The sequence below is a fragment of the Camelus bactrianus genome, chromosome 30 (assembly GCF_048773025.1).
Source record: "Camelus bactrianus isolate YW-2024 breed Bactrian camel chromosome 30, ASM4877302v1, whole genome shotgun sequence".
NCBI classification, from domain to species: domain Eukaryota; kingdom Metazoa; phylum Chordata; class Mammalia; order Artiodactyla; family Camelidae; genus Camelus; species Camelus bactrianus.
Window position 1 is genome coordinate 20,282,638 of NC_133568.1, and position 17,507 is coordinate 20,300,144.

Here is a 17,507-nt window from a genome sequence, read left to right on the forward strand (position 1 = left end):
ACATGAAAAGATCATGTTCAGCCTGATTAGTGCATCAAGGAAATAGTAGATGAAATATTTAAATGGTAACTTTTTTCCCCCTCAAATTGGTGCTGCTGGAGGATTATAAATTGATACAACTTTTCTTAAAAACTATTGGCCAACAATGTAAGTCAACTATGCGTCAATGCAAAAATAAAATGTTTTTAAGAAGACCTGTGTATCAAGCTTTTAAAAATATTCACATGCTTAGACCAAGGTTTTATGTGGCAAAAAAAATGTATTCTACAAATTAATCAGAAATATGCTAATATTTATTTTATGTACGGAGATAGTCATCAAGATATTTCTAATTATATTTAGGATGAATATAAAATGACCTGGGGAAATGTTCATGATGTAATTAGAAAAAAGGTGCAAAACCATGTATATAATAGAATGGCCCCACTATTATATAGACATGAGACATTATCTGTTAAATATCTGCCAAAGGGTACGTGTTCCTGGAGTAACTGGAGCTAGTGCAGTGAAGCAGCTGTGTGCTCTGTTTAATATCTAGCAGGTTGTGGCTTCTTAATAACCCTGGGGAGTTTCCATATCTAATGTACTATTTATGCCCAGAGGGTTGGCCTGTTTGTTCTGCATGAGCCAGGGTCAGTCCACATGGTGACTCTCCTGTGTGGCTGAGCTCCGGCTCCCAGATTCTCTCAGACTCATTTCAAGATGAGAGTCAACATTCAGATCACTTCAGACAGCTGCTCAGTCACCCTGTATTCAACTAGGCAGAGAATGAGAAACTGCTGCTTCACTAGAAAGGATTATGGGGGAGTTTAAGGATTGTTTTTTTCTTTAATAATAAGGCTAGGAAGTGGAATTATTTCTTTGAAGGCACTATGTTCTGTAAAAAATAGAAATGCCTCCAGAAATGAGCCTTCCATTTTTCTCTAGAATTCAGAAAGTTAGCAAAAATGTAGTGAGAGCCATAAGATATGCTGTAAGAAGCCCATTGCATTGCTTACCATTGCACGTGGATAAAATTTGGTACCAGGTCGTATGGGAAGCAGATAACAGCAGCGTATCTTTTTTAATGCCCCTTTTATTCGTAGGTTTGAAAAGAGGATATATGTAGCCCTGATGCAAAATGAGGTATTTGATTTCGGGATTTCCTACTGGCACCATCTATGATTTTTTTTTTTTTTTTTTTGGCTTTTTAGGATAAAGGGGAAAGTGAATGTTCGCTGGTAATTGAGAGTAGAAACTTTTCTTAAGCAAAATATATTTAAATTTCAAAGAAATTGCCATCAGCTATTTCTGGAATCAAAGTGAATACTATTGGACATTGATTTACTTCTGAATTGAGTGGTTCTTAGGAAGGGTCTTGAGTATTTATTATATTTTGGAGTTAATGAACAAATAACAGATTCTTGGGGTCGTGAAAGAAGTGTTTAGGTGTTGTTTAAGTTAAGAGATTGTACATATGTTGTTTCTCTTCTTTAAGTAATAAGGGGGAAAAACTAGTGGCAGTTTACAAGTAAGCAGGGTTTATCTCACCATGTGGTAGGCAGCCTCTTAAAACTCTGCTTCATATCTGTATGACTTCCTGTGTGCGGGCTCTGGGTGCTTTCTAGCAGGCTGGTTTTTCATGAACGCCATTTGAGAGTTCACACTTTTGAGTATTTCTACCCTGGGTCCTGTTGGACCAAATATGGCCTATGAGAGCTTAGGTGAGAGAATTTGCCTCTTGGTTTCTATATATGTAGGTAATGTGTAATTTATTGATTGCCCCTCATTTGCTTCATAATTTTATGATGTTGGTCTCAGCATGTTTGGCTGTGCAAGTGAGGGAAGAATTGGAAGCTTCAGAATATGGCAAGTCCCCAGTCATATTTGTGGAGTATTTGAAGGGGTGATGTGGGCAGAAATTGGATTTGAGAATGAACTTCTCACATCATCCAAACACAGTACAGTTGTGGCTTAGGTTTTGTTCTTTTCAAATCTAGGTTTTATGTTGTCAAAATATGTGTAACTTAACAATTAAACTTTCTCTTCTCGTGGCAAGATTGAGAACTGTCCCTTTCATTCCCAGGAGAGAGCAGCCGTCTAGGGCAGTGAGTGTGAAAGTCTCTAATAACCGCCATTCAATGCTGATAAAGACCAATTTTTCATTCTCTGTATATATGCCCCTTTACTTTCATGATGATGAGTAGCTAGTTCTTGTTGCTGCTAAGTATTTCAGACTCATTAAGCCCAGTAAGAAATGGTAAGTACAGAGTGCTTAGGTGTTTTTCATTTCTCAGATAGAGGTAGCAGTTTACACATGTTCCATTTTAATGATTCCTGTCCCCTCCATCTCTCTGGTTAGTAACATCCGCTGTTTCAAGATTGATCAGCCTTCGGCAGGAGATGCATCTGGAGCCCCAGCTGTATGGAGCCATGGCTACACCGAAGCTTCAGGGGTGAAAAACAAGTAAGTGGGTGAAACTTTGGAGTGAGATCTGCCTCCCACCCGCCTCCCTGCTTTAGCTGTGCAGAAGAAAGCCCAGTGCTAGCACACACTTTGCCCGAGTCACATTTGTTTGAGCATGTTTCCCCAGAGTGAGGCCACCTCATGACTTACTTTGGAACGTTAAGCTAAGCCCTGCTTGGCATCACATACTCTCTCTTTGTGAGAGATGTTGCTAGGAGACGGTGTAACTGACACATTATGTCTATGTGAGACTCCAGTGTTTAGAGAAGGCATAAGTATTGAAATGCATCCCTGCTCTTTTGAAAAGCCCCTTTATCTTTCTCTGAAGCCTGTTTACCAAGCAAAACAGGGATAGTACTAAAGGAATAGAAGTCGCCTCGATTATCCATATTCAGGATCCCTTACGTTATTGACCAGTTGGTGTTTCTGTGGAGCTGTTTTTTATAGTCTAAATTAGTTTGTCAGGAGTTTGATGTCCTTCTCCTGTAATGTCAGCTACTTGTCTTGCCACCAGGTCTTGTCCCTCTTAATTTCTTTTTCTTCTTTATTTTCACCAGCCTTCCCTGTCTTAGATGTAGATGTTCATTTCCTGAGAACTATAATCAAGCTCTTCAGACTTGCTTGCTTTTTATGAAGGGGTGCTAAGAATCAGTACTAGAAAAGGAAAGGGTCCTATAAATTAGAATAGCCATAGTTCAATTAGCTAAGATATAAGAACATCATAAAATATTGAGAGCAGGGGAAGAAAAAGAAAGTGGAGGATGATCCCATAATAGCTAACATGATCATTCAAGCCTGAGTGCCCATTAGACTCAGTCAAGTGAGGAACTTTAAAGAACGTTCTCCAGCCTAAGCCCTGAAATCAGAATGCTTTAAAGTCCCCAGGTGATTCTGATGTGCATCCAGGACTGAGAACTACTGACGAGCTTGAACACTTTCCATGGAAAATAGAAGGTGGAATTGTGCTTGCCAGGCTGACTGCTTTTCCCTGGGACAGAAAGCAGAATCAGCTCAAGCTGTGGGTCTGACACAATGATCCTCTCCTCTTTTCCTAAGACTGTGATCTGACGTTGTGCTGTCCAGAGAGGACATAGCCCTCATTTCAATACCTCTATTCCATTTGCCCCAGAAAAGGGCGGAATAACCATTTGTGCCTGGGCTTTAATGGCTGCACTATTTCTGTGTACTTTGCATTGTTTATCATTGTATGTGGGGGAGAGGGGAAGAAACTACATATTCTTTGGAGCACTCAGAGTTCCTTCCTAGAGAGCTTTCTTTTTAGATTAAAAGATCTTGTGTCATACTTAAAAACACTAGTATGTGAAACTGCTTTCTAATTCCAGAACACTGATACGAAATACAAGATTGGTTTCTAAAACATCTGTGGATATTAAAATGTATTATCTACTCATATATGTTAATGAAGCAATCATCAATTCCATTTTTTTTTACATAATTCCCCCTTTCACAATTCCTTTTTTTAAACTTTTTGTTATATTGAAGCATAAGATAAACAATAAGCATACAACTCTATGAACCACCACCTAGATCAGAAAACAGATCATTACCAGCACCTCAGAAGTCCGAAGCCATCTCTGGTCTTCACTTTACTTCCCCTTGCTTTTTCACCCTTTGGTTTTGCCAGCAGAAGTTTCTCAAGAGTTTTCTTTTTAAACTGTATGTAAAGTAGAAACATAAACAAGAAGCTTGCTGCTTTGAAGGAAAGAGAACTGCTGTGGTCCCTGCCCCCAAATCTCAATGAGCACCTCTTCTCTTCTCCCCACCCCCCACTTTCTCCATGGTTACCAGCGCCATGTTGCCTCCCTCTCCGGTCGTTTCAGATCTTTTGGGAAACCCAAGCAGGGAGCTGCAATTGGATAATTTAGGTTCTTCCTCAGACTGAAAAACCAACAGAAAGCTCCAGTGGAAATGAAGAATCACTACTGTACTTTCAAAATACGTTTTTTTTTCATACCCTCCCACTCTGACTAGCAAGGGGAGCTTAAAGAAGGATGGCAGAATTATAAGATGATTAAATATTATATTATTAAATTTTACTTTGCCACTAATTGTCATATAACTTTGGATGACTTCGTTTTCTTAATAAATGGAGGCAAGAATTTCAAAGTACTTAGGTAAGAGCCAGACTGCCTGGCTTTGACTCTGGGCTCTGTACTTTTTTGCTGTGTGACCTTGGGCAGCTACTCATCCTGTCTTTGGCTTGATTTCCTCGTCTGTAAAATGGAACTAAAAATACTACTGTCCTCACAGGATTATTTTAAGGATCCCCTGATTACAGATGCGAAGAACTTAGAATAACATGTACTATATAGTTATCTCTGTTTAAGTGTTAGCTACTATTACTATTAGTGATAATGATTATTTATATTGTTATTTATCCCCAAACTCCTTAAGGTCAGGAATTATATTTTCAGGTTCATATCTCTGTTACCTAGCCATGATACATGTCAGGTGCTTAATAACTTTTTTCTTTTCATTAATTTATATTCAGTAAGAAGATACAATTTATTTTCAGCGAAATTCACCTTTCTTAGTGTACAGCTCTGCAAGTTTTGCTGAAAGAGTGTCATTGTGTGACCACCACCGTAATCAAGTTATAGAAAATTCCCCCACGTCCCTCTGTCGTCAGTCCTTTTCCTCACTCCAAGCCTCTGGCAACTCCTGATCTGTTCTTTGTTCCATTAGTTTTGCCTTTCCTAGAATGTCATATAAATGGAATTATACAGTATATAGCCTTCTCAGTCTAGCTTCTTTCGCTTAGCATAATGCATTTTTGATTCATTTGTGATGTTGCCTATGTGAGTAATTTGTTCCTTTTTGTTGCTGAGTATTATTGCATTGCATGAATATATTGTTTATCCATTTACTTTTTGAAGGATAAATGATTTAGATTGTTCCTAATTTTAAGCAAATACAAACAAAAGTTCTATAAACATATAAACCTGCATATGGGTTTTTGTGTGAACATAGTTTTCATTTCTCTTAGATAAATACCTGCAAGGAGGATTGCTGAGTCATATGATAAGTGTATATTTAATTTTGTATTCCCAGCAGCAGTGAATGAGAGTTCTAGTTGCTCCCCATCCCCACCAATACTTGTAAGATCAGTGGTGGTTCTGGCCATTCTAACAGCAGTATTTCATTGTGGTTTTAATTTTTATTTCCCTAATGACTGATGCTTGTTGATCATCTGTTCACATGCCTCCCACCCATCCTTCTATCTTCCTTGGTGAGAATGTATTCTTTCACAATTAAGTGTGATGTTAGTTGAAGGTATTTTTGTAGACTTCCTTTATCAAGTTAAGAAAATTCCCTTCTGTTCCTAGTTTGCTAAAAATTTTTATAACGCGTGGTCACATTTTGTCATAGGCTTTTTCTGCATCAGTTGAGATGATTGTATTTTTCCTTTCTTAGCCTGCTGATGTAGTGAATTACCTTAGTTTCAAAATGTTGAATCAGCTGTGCATTTTCAGGGTAAATTCCACATGGTCATGATATATTATCATTTTTATATGCTGCTGGTTTTGGTTTGCTGGTAATTTGTTGAGCATGTCTATATTCACAGATATTAGCCTGTGGTTTTCTTTTCTTGTGGTGTTTGTCTGGTTTTGGTATCAGGGTAATGATGGCCTCATAAAATGAGATGAGGAGTGCTTCCTCTTCTTCAGTTTTCTAGAAGAGTTTATATAGAATTGATATTATTTTTTCCTTAAATGTTTGTTAGGATTCACCAATAAAGCCGTCTGGGCCTGGAACTTTCTTTGGCTTTTAACTAAACGTAAAATTTCTTTAATTATCTCTTCTTGAATGAATTTTGGTATTTTGTGTCTTTCAAGGAATTTATCCATTTTCATCTAGTTTTCAAATTTATTGGCATAAACTTGTATGTAATGTTCCATTCTCCTTCTACTGTCTGTAAGATCTGTAGTGGTATCTCTCCCTTCTCTTATTCCTGATTCAAGTCATTTGTCTTGTCTTTTTACCCTGATCAATTTAGTTTGAGGTTTATCAATTTTATTGATATTGTCAAAGAACCAGGTTTTAGTTTCATTGATTTTCCTGTTTTTTAGTTTTTTCTGTTTATATTTCATTGATTTCTGCTCTTATTATTTCCTTTCAGCTTACTTTGGGTTTGTTCTTGCTCTTACTTTTCTAGGCTCAGGTCATTGATTTGTGCTTAAGACATTAATATTCTAAGAATTTAAAGAATTTCTGTAAATTTCCTTCTAAGCAACTTGGTTGGAGAACATAACTTGAATCACTTGAATCTTTTAAACTTATTGAGACACTTTCTGGCCCAGAATATGGTCTATCTTAGTAAATATTCATTGTACATTTGGAAAAAGTGTTGGGTAGGGTCAGATCAAGTTGATCGATAATGTTGTTCAAGTCGTAAATACCCTTACTGATTTTCTGTCTACAAAAAAATGTCAATGACTGAGAGACTATAATTATGGGTTTATCTGTGTCTCCTTGTAGTTCCATCAGGTTTTGCTTCATGTAATTCAAAGTTCTGTTATTAAGTGCATAAACATTTAGAATGTTACAGCTTTGTGATGAATTGACCTCTTCATCATTATGAAATGACTCTTTGTTTTTGTAATGTTCTTTGTACTGAAATAAACTTTGTCTGGTACTAGTGTAGCTACTCCAGCTTTCTTTTGATGAGTGTTGGCACAGTACAGTTGACCCTTGAACACGAGGGTTAGGAGCACCAAGCCACTGCACAGCCAGAAATCCATGTACAACTTTACAATATCTGACTTTCTTTCTTTCTGAGCGATGTTTTGACTATTTTCATATTTAATAAAATTATTGATATGGTTAGGTTTAAACCTGCCAGTTTACTAGTATTTGTTTTCTATTTGTCTCATCTGTTCTTGATTCCTTTTTTCTCTTTTTCTTCATTCTTTTGGATTGAGTATTTCTTATTCCATTTTGTCTCCTTTATTTGTTATCCATTCTACCTTGTGTGTGTACATGTGTGGTTTGTTTAGGGTTTAGAGTATAACCTTTAACTTGTCAATTACAGTTGCCTTCAGGGAGTGTTCTACCATGTCACAGATGTTGTAAGAACCTTACCATCTGTACTTCCATTTCCCCTCTTCCTAGTCTTGCTATTGTTGTCATATGTTTTACTTCTACTTGTTATAAACCCCAGAATACACTTATAATTTTTACTTGAAACAGTTATTTTCTAAAGTAGTGTTTCTCAACTTCAGTACTATTGACATTTTGAGCCAGACAATTCTTTGTTGTTGGGGGACAGGGGAAGGAGGGGGTATCCTGTGCATTGTAAGATGTTTAGCAACACCCCTGGCCCCAACCCACTAGACGCTGATATCATCACCACCCCGAGTCGTGACAATCACAGTGTCTCCTGGGGGTCAGATATCCCCATTGTGCTCTAAAGTGATTTTAAAAATGAGAAAAATAAAATGTTTCTGTTTACTCGCCTATTTGTCATTTCTAAAACACTTCATTCTTTTATATAGATCCAGACTTCCGTCTGGTGGTATCATCTCTCCTCTTTCATGTATTTCCTTTCACATTTCTTATAGTGCCTGTCTTTGGCGGTAAAGTTGTATTTTTGTGTCTGAAAATGTCTTTTTTGCACCTTAACTTTTGAAAGCTGTCTTCACTGGCTTAGAAATCCAGGTTGACAGGTTTTTTCCTATCAGTACGGTGAGGATGTTGCTCTGCTGTCTTCTGCATCGTTTCTGATGAGAACTCTGCTGTCATTGGTGCCTTTGTTCCTCTGCAGGATGTGTTGTTCCTATTCCCCCCCCCCCTTATCCCTGGATTTCAACAGTTTGATTTTGATGTACCTCAGTTAAGTTTTTTCATTTGCTCTTGCTTACTGTTTGTTGAGCTTCTTGTGTCTGTAGGTTTATAGTTTTCATCAGATTTGAAATATTTTCAGCCATTAATTCTTCAAAACTGTTTTCTGTCTGCCTCTCTTCTCTTTTGAACACGCCAGCTCCCTGTGTGTTAGGGTTTTTAAAGTCATCTCACCCCTTACTCATGCCGTAGCTTTTTATTTTTCCCTTAGTCTTTTATTCATTTTAGACAGTTTATGGGACACAGTTATGTAACTTGGAAGTGGTTTGAGTAAGTGGAGAGACTCTGCGGGCCCCCAGAGTGCGCTGTGCAACTGTCCTGCCACCAGTCTTCTGCCTGTGGCCTCTGCCTGCCTCATCCTGCCTCAACTGAGGGAGACCTCCAGGCTCCACGTGGGTTTCTCCTCCCGGTGCTGCAGCCCAGAACTTTTCCCAGCAGTAAGCTGAGCAGGCATCGGGCCCACTCTCTGACCTGCACTCTTTATTGTCTTCTGCCGCAGTACTGTTGTTTATACTTTGTGCTGCCTTTTTTAAAGTTGTTTGAAACTTTTCATATGTTTTTATATACTTAAATATTTTGCAGTGTTTTAGCTGTCACTTCATTTTTGCTCCATGTGGAAGTTCTCCTTAATAAATGTTTTGTGAATGAATGTGGACATATGTGTTCATAATCTGGCATTATTTCCCATGCCTCTTACTGTCTTTCCTGCCATTTAAAAATAAAATCATCAGAGGAGAAGGGTGGGGGAATCCTTGAAGCAACAATATGTGCTTATCATTTTTCTCCACTTACAGAAATTAGTTGGTATAAATTAGCTGGGATTAGTTTACCTGTTCTTAATCTGTCTAGAGTCACAAAGGAAAAGACAAGCCTGGATTAAGCAAATCTGAAAAAAACACAGTTGTGTCGGGCATGGAGAAGGAGAGATGAAGAGGCTTAGCACAAAAGCATTCTTGCTTTGCAGGTTGTGTGTTGCAGCCCTGTCAGTGAATAACTTCTGTGACAACCGGGAGGCCCTGTATGGTGTATTTGATGGTGACCGGAACGTGGAGGTGCCCTACCTTCTCCAGTGTACCATGAGTGACATTTTGGCGGAAGAGCTGCAGAAAACAAAAAACGAGGAAGAGTACATGGTCAATACGTTCATTGTTATGCAAAGGTAAGACTCAGAGCACCTACTGTGTGTTAGAGCACCTACTGTGTGTTTTCTTCCTCTTCTTTGAGTTTGCCCTCTAGTTAGAAAAACAGGTGCCCCGTAATCTCAAAGCCTGTTGCTAAATATGGGTTATTCAAGATGCATCCAGGCAATTTGGTTTTGCCCAGTATTAGGGCTGGACTGTGTTCTGTTGCAAAGTGATGTTCAGACAACTTTGCAGGAGACTGAGTCACTGACAGGAATTCAGTTTCTCCTAGAACTGGATCTCACAGGCCTGTCGTGATTCCAGATTTTCACCAGATTGTTTACGACACATTCCTTCCCCTCCACCCCAAAATCACGTGAGCTCCAGACACTCTTTAGACTTTCAGGTGTGTGGACTTCTCTTTGAAATGGACTGTTTCCATCTCAGCTTATGAAATACTGCCACTGATTTGAGAGAGTGCCAAACTTTATGAACTTGAGATGATCAAATTTTAGGCTGGGAGTTAAATAATTCTTCATATGTTGTTTTTCCCCCTCATTAAATATTCAAGACGGTGTTGCTAGTAGAATCCTGGGCCGTTCCCTAGAGTTTTTGATCACTGTGGAAGTTGTGGGATGTTGTTTGTAACTCTGGGGGCTGAGTGTTATAAGCATTCCCTCATTCAAAGAATTGCTCGCTCTTTTATCACTTTAAAGGCTTTGTAGGCTGTAAAGGAGTTGCCTATTAATATTGTACTGTAGACACTTGCTTTTGTGGGACCAGGAAGTGGAGAGTGCTCTAAAGGTCATGGGAACAATGACAAGCTTTTCTCTTTCTCTCCTTTTTCTCTCCCTTGATAATCTGCCAAAGGAAGTATCTCTGCAAGGAGGGTGGAAAGTGTCTGCTAGAGAAATGCTGGTTCAGAGGAGCCTTTAAAATTCCCCTAAGTCATGAACACTCTTGAAGAGCTCAGTAGAGGCAGGCCCAGTGAGGTTCTTTGCTGCTCGACTCACCTGTCTTTTGGATTCTCAATGGGTGTGTACAGTTAATAATTGATACCAATAATAGCTGATATTTAGTGAGTCCTTAATATTATTTATCAGTCATTGTTCTAAATACCTTGATGCCATACATTTTACCCAGTGAGATAGTTAATGTTACAATCCTTGCTGTACTGATGAGAAACCAAGGTATAGAGAGGTGAAGCAGATCACTTTAAGAGCTAGAAGGTGGTGCAGCCAGAACTGGACCTCAGGCAGTAGGACTCCGGACAGTGTCCGCCCTACTATGCACATCTGTCTACACATCTGTGTGCTTTTCTGTTTTGATCACCATCTTGTTTTGGGGAAAAAGGCAAACACATTTTATACATACAGACACGTACATCCCCCGCACACCCTTCACACACCCCTAAGAGGTCTGCTTTTTATAGACCCTCAAGAACCAGATATGAATTAAGAACTTAAGAACCTCAAACTCTGATTGCTAGCTGTACTTCTCACAAATGCCGCCCTATTTCTAGCTTTGCTGAGAGGAATCATTGTGCCTTTGACACGGAGAAAGTAGTGCTTCCTTGGCAGGGCGTAAAGCCAGGTCCGATCATAGGTGTGCAGAAGTTGGAGTTTAGAGACCCGAATTGTCAGCCCATCTCCAGGTCATTTGTATGCCTCTTATTTTCCCTATTTGGTTAATGGGATATGGGATGTGAGATGATCTTTTCAGTCCTTGAGAGAACTGTATGTTCTCTGAGCACGACATCCTAATGCGTGTGATAGGCAGCCCTGATTTCCATCACTAGTGTTGCCCCTTGCATAACCTAGACAGGTGATGTGAGCTGACCGGACCTGAGGGTCTGCCCTATTAACAGAGGAGTCTGTCTGTCTGAACCTTCTTGGCTCCTGTACCACTCAGGATGAGTCTGAGAGGCACTGCCCTCTGTGGGGCTTGTGACAGGAGATCTTAGGTCCTTCTGATGGTCACAACTTGCAGATGCATTGTGTATTCAGTTGGTGTGTGGACTACTGGTCGGGAGTAAAAGCACTTGGGAGCTTGATGGCTGGAATATCCTTTCTGTGGATATTCTAAAACAGGCATTATTGATCCAGAAAGCCTTCACTGTGTAGGACAAGAACATGAATGGTCCAATACTTGAACGCTCGTACCAGCAAACATCCTTATGAAGGGGAGAGATTGGTTGGTGGGGGTAGTGTGAGGCCCCTGTTACGTGGTCCCTGCAGTTGTCCGCTCCCGGGAGCAGAGGAGGCTTAGTGGATGAGGAAAGGAGTGGTCATTCCCACTGTGTCTGGAGGACGCCGATACGGGAGTAGCAGGGTAGACGCAGCGGGATCAGGGCTCCTTTATTCCACATCCACTCCTGGGCTTTTAGTGGTCAAGTGACGCTCGCCCCAGGCCTGAGCAGACATCTCTCTGTGTGGACGTGTGTGTCGGATTCCTCAGGCCCTTTTCCCGAGTTGAGCAGTGCCTGTTTTGGTGAAAGAGGCCGAGTGGAGCCCCAGGTTCTGTTTTCCCTCCTGTCCCTGCCCCGTAGTGCAGCCTTCCTGTCACATGACCAAAACTACACGTGACGGCTTGGGTTTGGGTTTCTACCCCTCTCTTCGGATTCCAGGAAGCTTGGAACTGCTGGGCAGAAACTTGGAGGTGCTGCTGTCCTTTGTCACATCAAGCACGACCCTGTGGACCCTGGAGGGCCTTTCACCTTGACCTCTGCTAACGTGGGCAAGTGCCAAACAGTCCTCTGTCGGAATGGGAAGCCGCTGCCTCTGTCCAGATCGTACATCATGAGCTGTGAAGAAGAACTGAAGAGAATTAAACAGCACAAGGCCATCATCACTGAGGTGAGGAAGAGCGATTTTCCTCTGGATGGGGGAGGACGGGCTCGTGGCAGAACCAGCTGTTGGGGAGCATTTCTCTCCAAAGGGCATTCTTTGAAGTTGGTTTAAAATTAAAATTCCAAATCCACAGTGTCACAAAGCAACGTCCGTGTATGCTATATCTGAACGCATTATAATGCTCAGAATAATAAAACATTTGTCAGTGGCCTCTCCGTCCCAGGGGCTGTGCCAAGCACTTCGTGTCGTTACCCTGTCTGACCCCTCACAGCCGCTCTGCGCAGGCCTGGTGTGGTGGGCGAGGACCCCACCCCTGAAGTCACACCGATGGAACGCCTGCCCTAGCTCTGCCGCTTCCGGGCTATGACCTTTAAACCTCTAAGCCTCAGTTTTCCTCATCTGTAAAGTAGGAATAGTAAGGTATCTGCCCTGTCTTACAAGGTTAGTGTGCCTATCTGTGTAAATGTAACTAGTTATTGTGGTTCATGCCTCCTGCTCCATTTGAGTAAGGCAGTGAGTGGTTCTCAACCAGGGGCCATTTCCCCCCAACAAGACATTAGGTAACATCCGGAGACAGTTTTGTTGTCACAGCTGGGGCAGAGAGAGCTTTTGGCTTGTAGTAGGCAGAGGCCAGAGATGCCACTAAACATCCTACAGTGTGCAAGGCAACCCCACAGCAAAGAATTATTTGGCCCAAAATGTCACGCATGCCACTGGTGAAAAACCCTGGAGTCCATCTGTATTATACAGGATTCGTTACAGCGCGTCTTCCAAAGTGGGCTCGGGGAGCTTCACTGCGTTAACTAGTTCATCCTGCAGTGTGGATCACCTGCTGAGTGCCGGTGCAGCGATGTGAGTACAGAAGTCATCCCCACACACACATCTGCCCACGGAAGGTGTCCAGTCTTGTCTTGTTGGTAAAACCCATGTACCACTTGCAGCTCAGACAGACAGTGGTAACATTTGCAGTTCAGTAGAGAAAAAGGCTGACTCCGGGTAGGCCTTGTAAGGGCCTGAAAGATAGTCTGGGGGAAGGAGTATGTCTGTGTGTCAATTTTAGGTCCCTGTCTGTTCTAAGAGCAGAGAGCATTAAAATGGATGCTAAGCACTATGCAGAGAGCAAAGACAGTCTAAGATAGGACTGAATTAAATTAGTAAATGTGTTGAATTCAGTGTTCAACATTACACGATGCTAAGATTAACCATTTCTGCTACATAAATGCATCACAGTTTGTGCTTCAGACATTTCCTCTGCCTCCTCCTTCCTCACTTTGTCTGCATTGCTGCATTGGTTTTTTAAATTTCTCTGCCTTGAGGTTATGTCCCCAAAACACACACCATACATGAAACCATTGATTCGATGGGGTGAGATCGAAAGGGTAGAGCAGAACAGCGAGGATAATTTTTGCCAAATTCCACACTTTGGGGGAGAACAAATTATATTAGGAGAATTGAGGGAGTTGAAAATCATGTTTGAAGCCCATTTTAATAATTTTCCCTCTAAGCGTGCTGCCTGCTTGTACGTGTGGCATGGCAGGGTTGGGTGTGGAGTTGGGGCAGGCACTCCCAAATGAAGGAAGAGGGTAACGTTGGAAGGAAATTGATATTCTCTGAAAGAAACACTTATTTCAAGGGAGATGATGACACCATCTCTATTACCTTATCCCAGACACACGTAAAAGTTGCATTTGTCCTAATGGAGCCCCCTCTGGAAAAGGTGTTAAAATTAGGGGCATGTAGCTGCACATGGTGGACCTGAGCGCCTCCAACTTGAAGAGAAAAGACCCGGGCAGCCCCATGGGCCATCTCCCCTCCTCTCCTCCAGCTTCAGCGTAAAGGCCTTTCTACTGGCCCGGGGTCTGAAACTTTGATCCATAGCTTCAGTGGTGTGAGCTGGACTGACAGGGAGGCTTCATCTTGTCCATTTGCCACCAGGGAAGCAAGTTCAGGGAAGTGAGAGGAGCGGGCACGGCACCTTTAGCATCAGCCTCTCCGATGTGTCCCTTTGTACCCAGCTAGTCGCACCAAGATTTTCTCCGCCATTTTTTTTTAACCTTCTTCAGTTTAAAATAATGTCTCTTTCCTCATTTCTGGACCTTCAGACACTCCTTCCCTGGTGCTTTGGAGAGTGAACGACGGTTTAGGGGCGTCATCCTGAACCAGCCCTGCCTCTGGTGTCTGCCTGGCACTGGCTTATTCAGCAGGGCTCTTCCTCCCTGGACGGCTGTGGGTTGCAGGAGAAGCCATGTTGCTTGTCCCGCTGGATGATGGCTTGCTTTTAGATAGACGGTCCCAGTAAAGGGAATAACTGAAATACTTTCCATTTGTCCCTCCGGCTCCTTACCTGCCTGGGTTTCTGGCCCAGTTTCTGATGACAGGTGGACATTAACCACTCACCAGAGGGTGAGCAGTCCCTCCCTCTGTGGACCCCACAGTACTCTCCCTGGGGTCCCCTGGACAGGAGGCCCTAAGGAAGCTGCAAATTACCACATGTGCTCCACATTAATGTCTGTTTGGAAACTCGTCTTTTTCCAGGATGGCAAAGTGAATGGAGTGACCGAGTCCACGCGCATCCTGGGCTACACCTTCCTCCACCCCAGCGTGGTGCCCCGCCCCCACGTGCAGTCCGTGCCCCTGACCCCGCAGGACGAGTTCTTCATCCTGGGTAGTAAGGGCTTGTGGGACAGCCTGTCCATCGAGGAGGCGGTGGGGGCCGTGCGCAACGTGCCCGACGCCCTGGCTGCCGCCAAGAAGCTGTGCAGCCTGGCGCAGAGCTACGGCTGCCACGACAGCATCAGCGCCGTGGTGGTGCAGCTCAGCGTCACGGAGGACAGCTTCTGCTGCTGCGAGCTCGGCGCCGGCGGGGCCGTCCCGCCGCCCAGCCCCGGCATCTTCCCTCCGTCCGTCAGCATGGTGATCAAGGACCGGCCATCCGACGGGCTGGGCGTGCCGTCCTCCAGCAGCGGCATGGCCTCGGAGATCAGCAGCGAGCTCTCCACGTCGGAGATGAGCAGCGAGGTGGGGTCCACGGCCTCGGACGAGCCCGCGCCGGGAGCCCTGAGCGAGAGCAGCCCCGCCTACCCCAGCGAGCCGCGCTGCACGCTCCACCCCGTCTGCCTGTCCAACTCCTTCCAGCGCCAGCTGTCCAGCGCCACTTTCTCCAGCGCCTTCTCCGACAACGGCCTCGACAGTGACGACGAAGAGCCGATCGAGGGCGTCTTCAGCAACGGCAGCCGGGTGGAGGTGGAGGTGGACATCCACTGCAGCCGGGCCAAGGAAAAGGAGAGACAGCAGCACCTGCTCCAGGTGCCGGCCGAGGCCAGCGACGAGGGCATCGTCATCAGCGCCAACGAGGACGAGCCGGGTCTGCCCAGAAAGGCGGACTTTGCCGCCGTGGGGACCATGGGGCGCCGGCGGCCTAACGGCTCGGTGGCGCCGCAGGAAAGGAGCCACAACGTGATAGAGGTGGCCACGGACGCGCCTCTCCGCAAGCCGGGCGGCTATTTCGCAGCCCCGGCTCAGCCGGACCCTGATGACCAGTTCATCATTCCGCCAGAGCTGGAGGAGGAGGTCAAGGAGATCATGAAACACCACCAGCAGCAGCAGCAGCCGCCGCCGCCGCCGTCCCAGCTACACCTGCAGCAGCCGCAGCGGCAGTGCGCGGCCGAGCAGCTGCCAGACTGCTGTGACACACCGCTCTGACCCACCCGAGTGCAGTTCACAAATAAACTAACCAAGAAAGACTGAGTTGCAAGAGTCTCCCAGGCTCACATTAAACCAGGGGTTTACTCCACGCCCTTCCCCCAGACGCTTTGCCCACCTGTCTTTGCAGCTAGTCGCTGGGTTCCCCTTCTGTTGGTCACTTTTTAAATAATTACCACTTTTTCTTCTAGTGATGCTTTACCAATATGATTTAAATTTGTTAACTTCTTCCCCTAACATATCAGATGTGTAAAGACAAAGAACAAAAGGTTTAATATATTACAGAGAAACAGTTAATGATAATGTAATATTTTTTAAAATGGCTTTTTGTTGTTTTGTTTGTTTGGAAGGCAGGGCAGGTTGCCAGTGCTAAATGATTTAATAATATTGTAATTCTGTATTTGGCAGGGGGGAAGGCCTTTTTTTTTTTTTTTTTTTTGTCTTGAAAATGATAGACATTTGTAGAATATGGAGACTAACTCCTAGGAGTTGCTTTACTCTGTCAGGTGACTTAAGTCACTGGGATTCACTAATTTTCTCTGAGAGAACAGTTGATTGAGAAATTTCTACTGTAAATAGCTCAGTGTTGTATAGTGACGCTTCAAATGTTTTGTAGTTTTGGCATAAGGGACACAGCCTGAACAACTGACCCTCCGCCCCCTCTGATGTGCCTTCCTGCCCACGCCCACCTCCCCCCCCCCCCCTTTTTCATGCATTACACGATGAGCCTAAGCAGCTAAGAGCATCGCTGTTCAAACACGGTGGATCTTAGGCCAGTGGAAATGACCCTGCACCCGAGGGGCCTCTGAACTTCTTCTTCCTCTCCTGTTTCCACCCAGCCCTTGACTTTTGCAGACACTTTTTAATTGTGTTCCTTATTGCTGCCACAATCAGCATGATTGTATAGAGTTCAGTTAGATCATTTACATACCAAGAGTTATATTAAAGCAGAATGCACAAATGAACATGTCATAATTTTTGTTATAATAAATATAAAATTTACAAGCATTGCACCCATCTGCTTTTGTCTCAGGAGCCAGATGTGTCTTGCAGACGATCACACTTAGCTTGAGTTTGGAATAAATGCATGTAACTTTGGGGTTGTTAGGTATTTCTGACTTTGATTATTTTTTTTAAAAGGAAAATACCCAACAGGTTAACTTACATTGAATGAAGGTAGTGAAATCAACCCTATGGTTAACAATATACATAGCTGACCTTACAGCCTTTCTATTTCTTGTTGTTATTATGAAGGATAGATAAAAAGGGACTAGTTAGAGGAGATCCCTGGAAGACTCCTCCCACAAAGCCAGGTTTGTTTCCAATCCTCTCAGTGCCCCCTCAGTCACGTGAACAGGTTAATAGACCTCTGAACAGTGAAAATCAGGAGCTGACTGTCTCACTCTACCACTAGCAGAAAGAATGTCGGTGCAGTGGGACCCACTAGGAAATCCCATCTCCTAGCTGACTTACTGGCCTATTACAGACTGCAGTGCCCCTGCATCCTGTGAGCCATGTATTGAAGAT

The 17,507-nt window shown here is 43.3% G+C and overlaps 1 protein-coding gene across 1 annotated transcript in view; it reads left to right on the top strand.

Annotated features, from left to right (window-relative positions):
- Positions 1 to 16,985, top strand: part of PHLPP1 (PH domain and leucine rich repeat protein phosphatase 1) — a 186,471-nt gene extending 169,486 nt beyond the window's left edge. The window contains exons 14-17 of the mRNA XM_074355429.1: positions 2,342 to 2,446; positions 9,273 to 9,467; positions 12,056 to 12,284; positions 14,814 to 16,985. Coding sequence (XP_074211530.1) covers positions 2,342 to 2,446; positions 9,273 to 9,467; positions 12,056 to 12,284; positions 14,814 to 15,980 — 1,696 coding nt within the window. The 3' untranslated portion in view covers positions 15,981 to 16,985. The remainder of the gene's footprint in view (positions 1 to 2,341; positions 2,447 to 9,272; positions 9,468 to 12,055; positions 12,285 to 14,813) is intronic.
- The last annotated feature ends 522 nt before the right edge of the window (positions 16,986 to 17,507 follow it).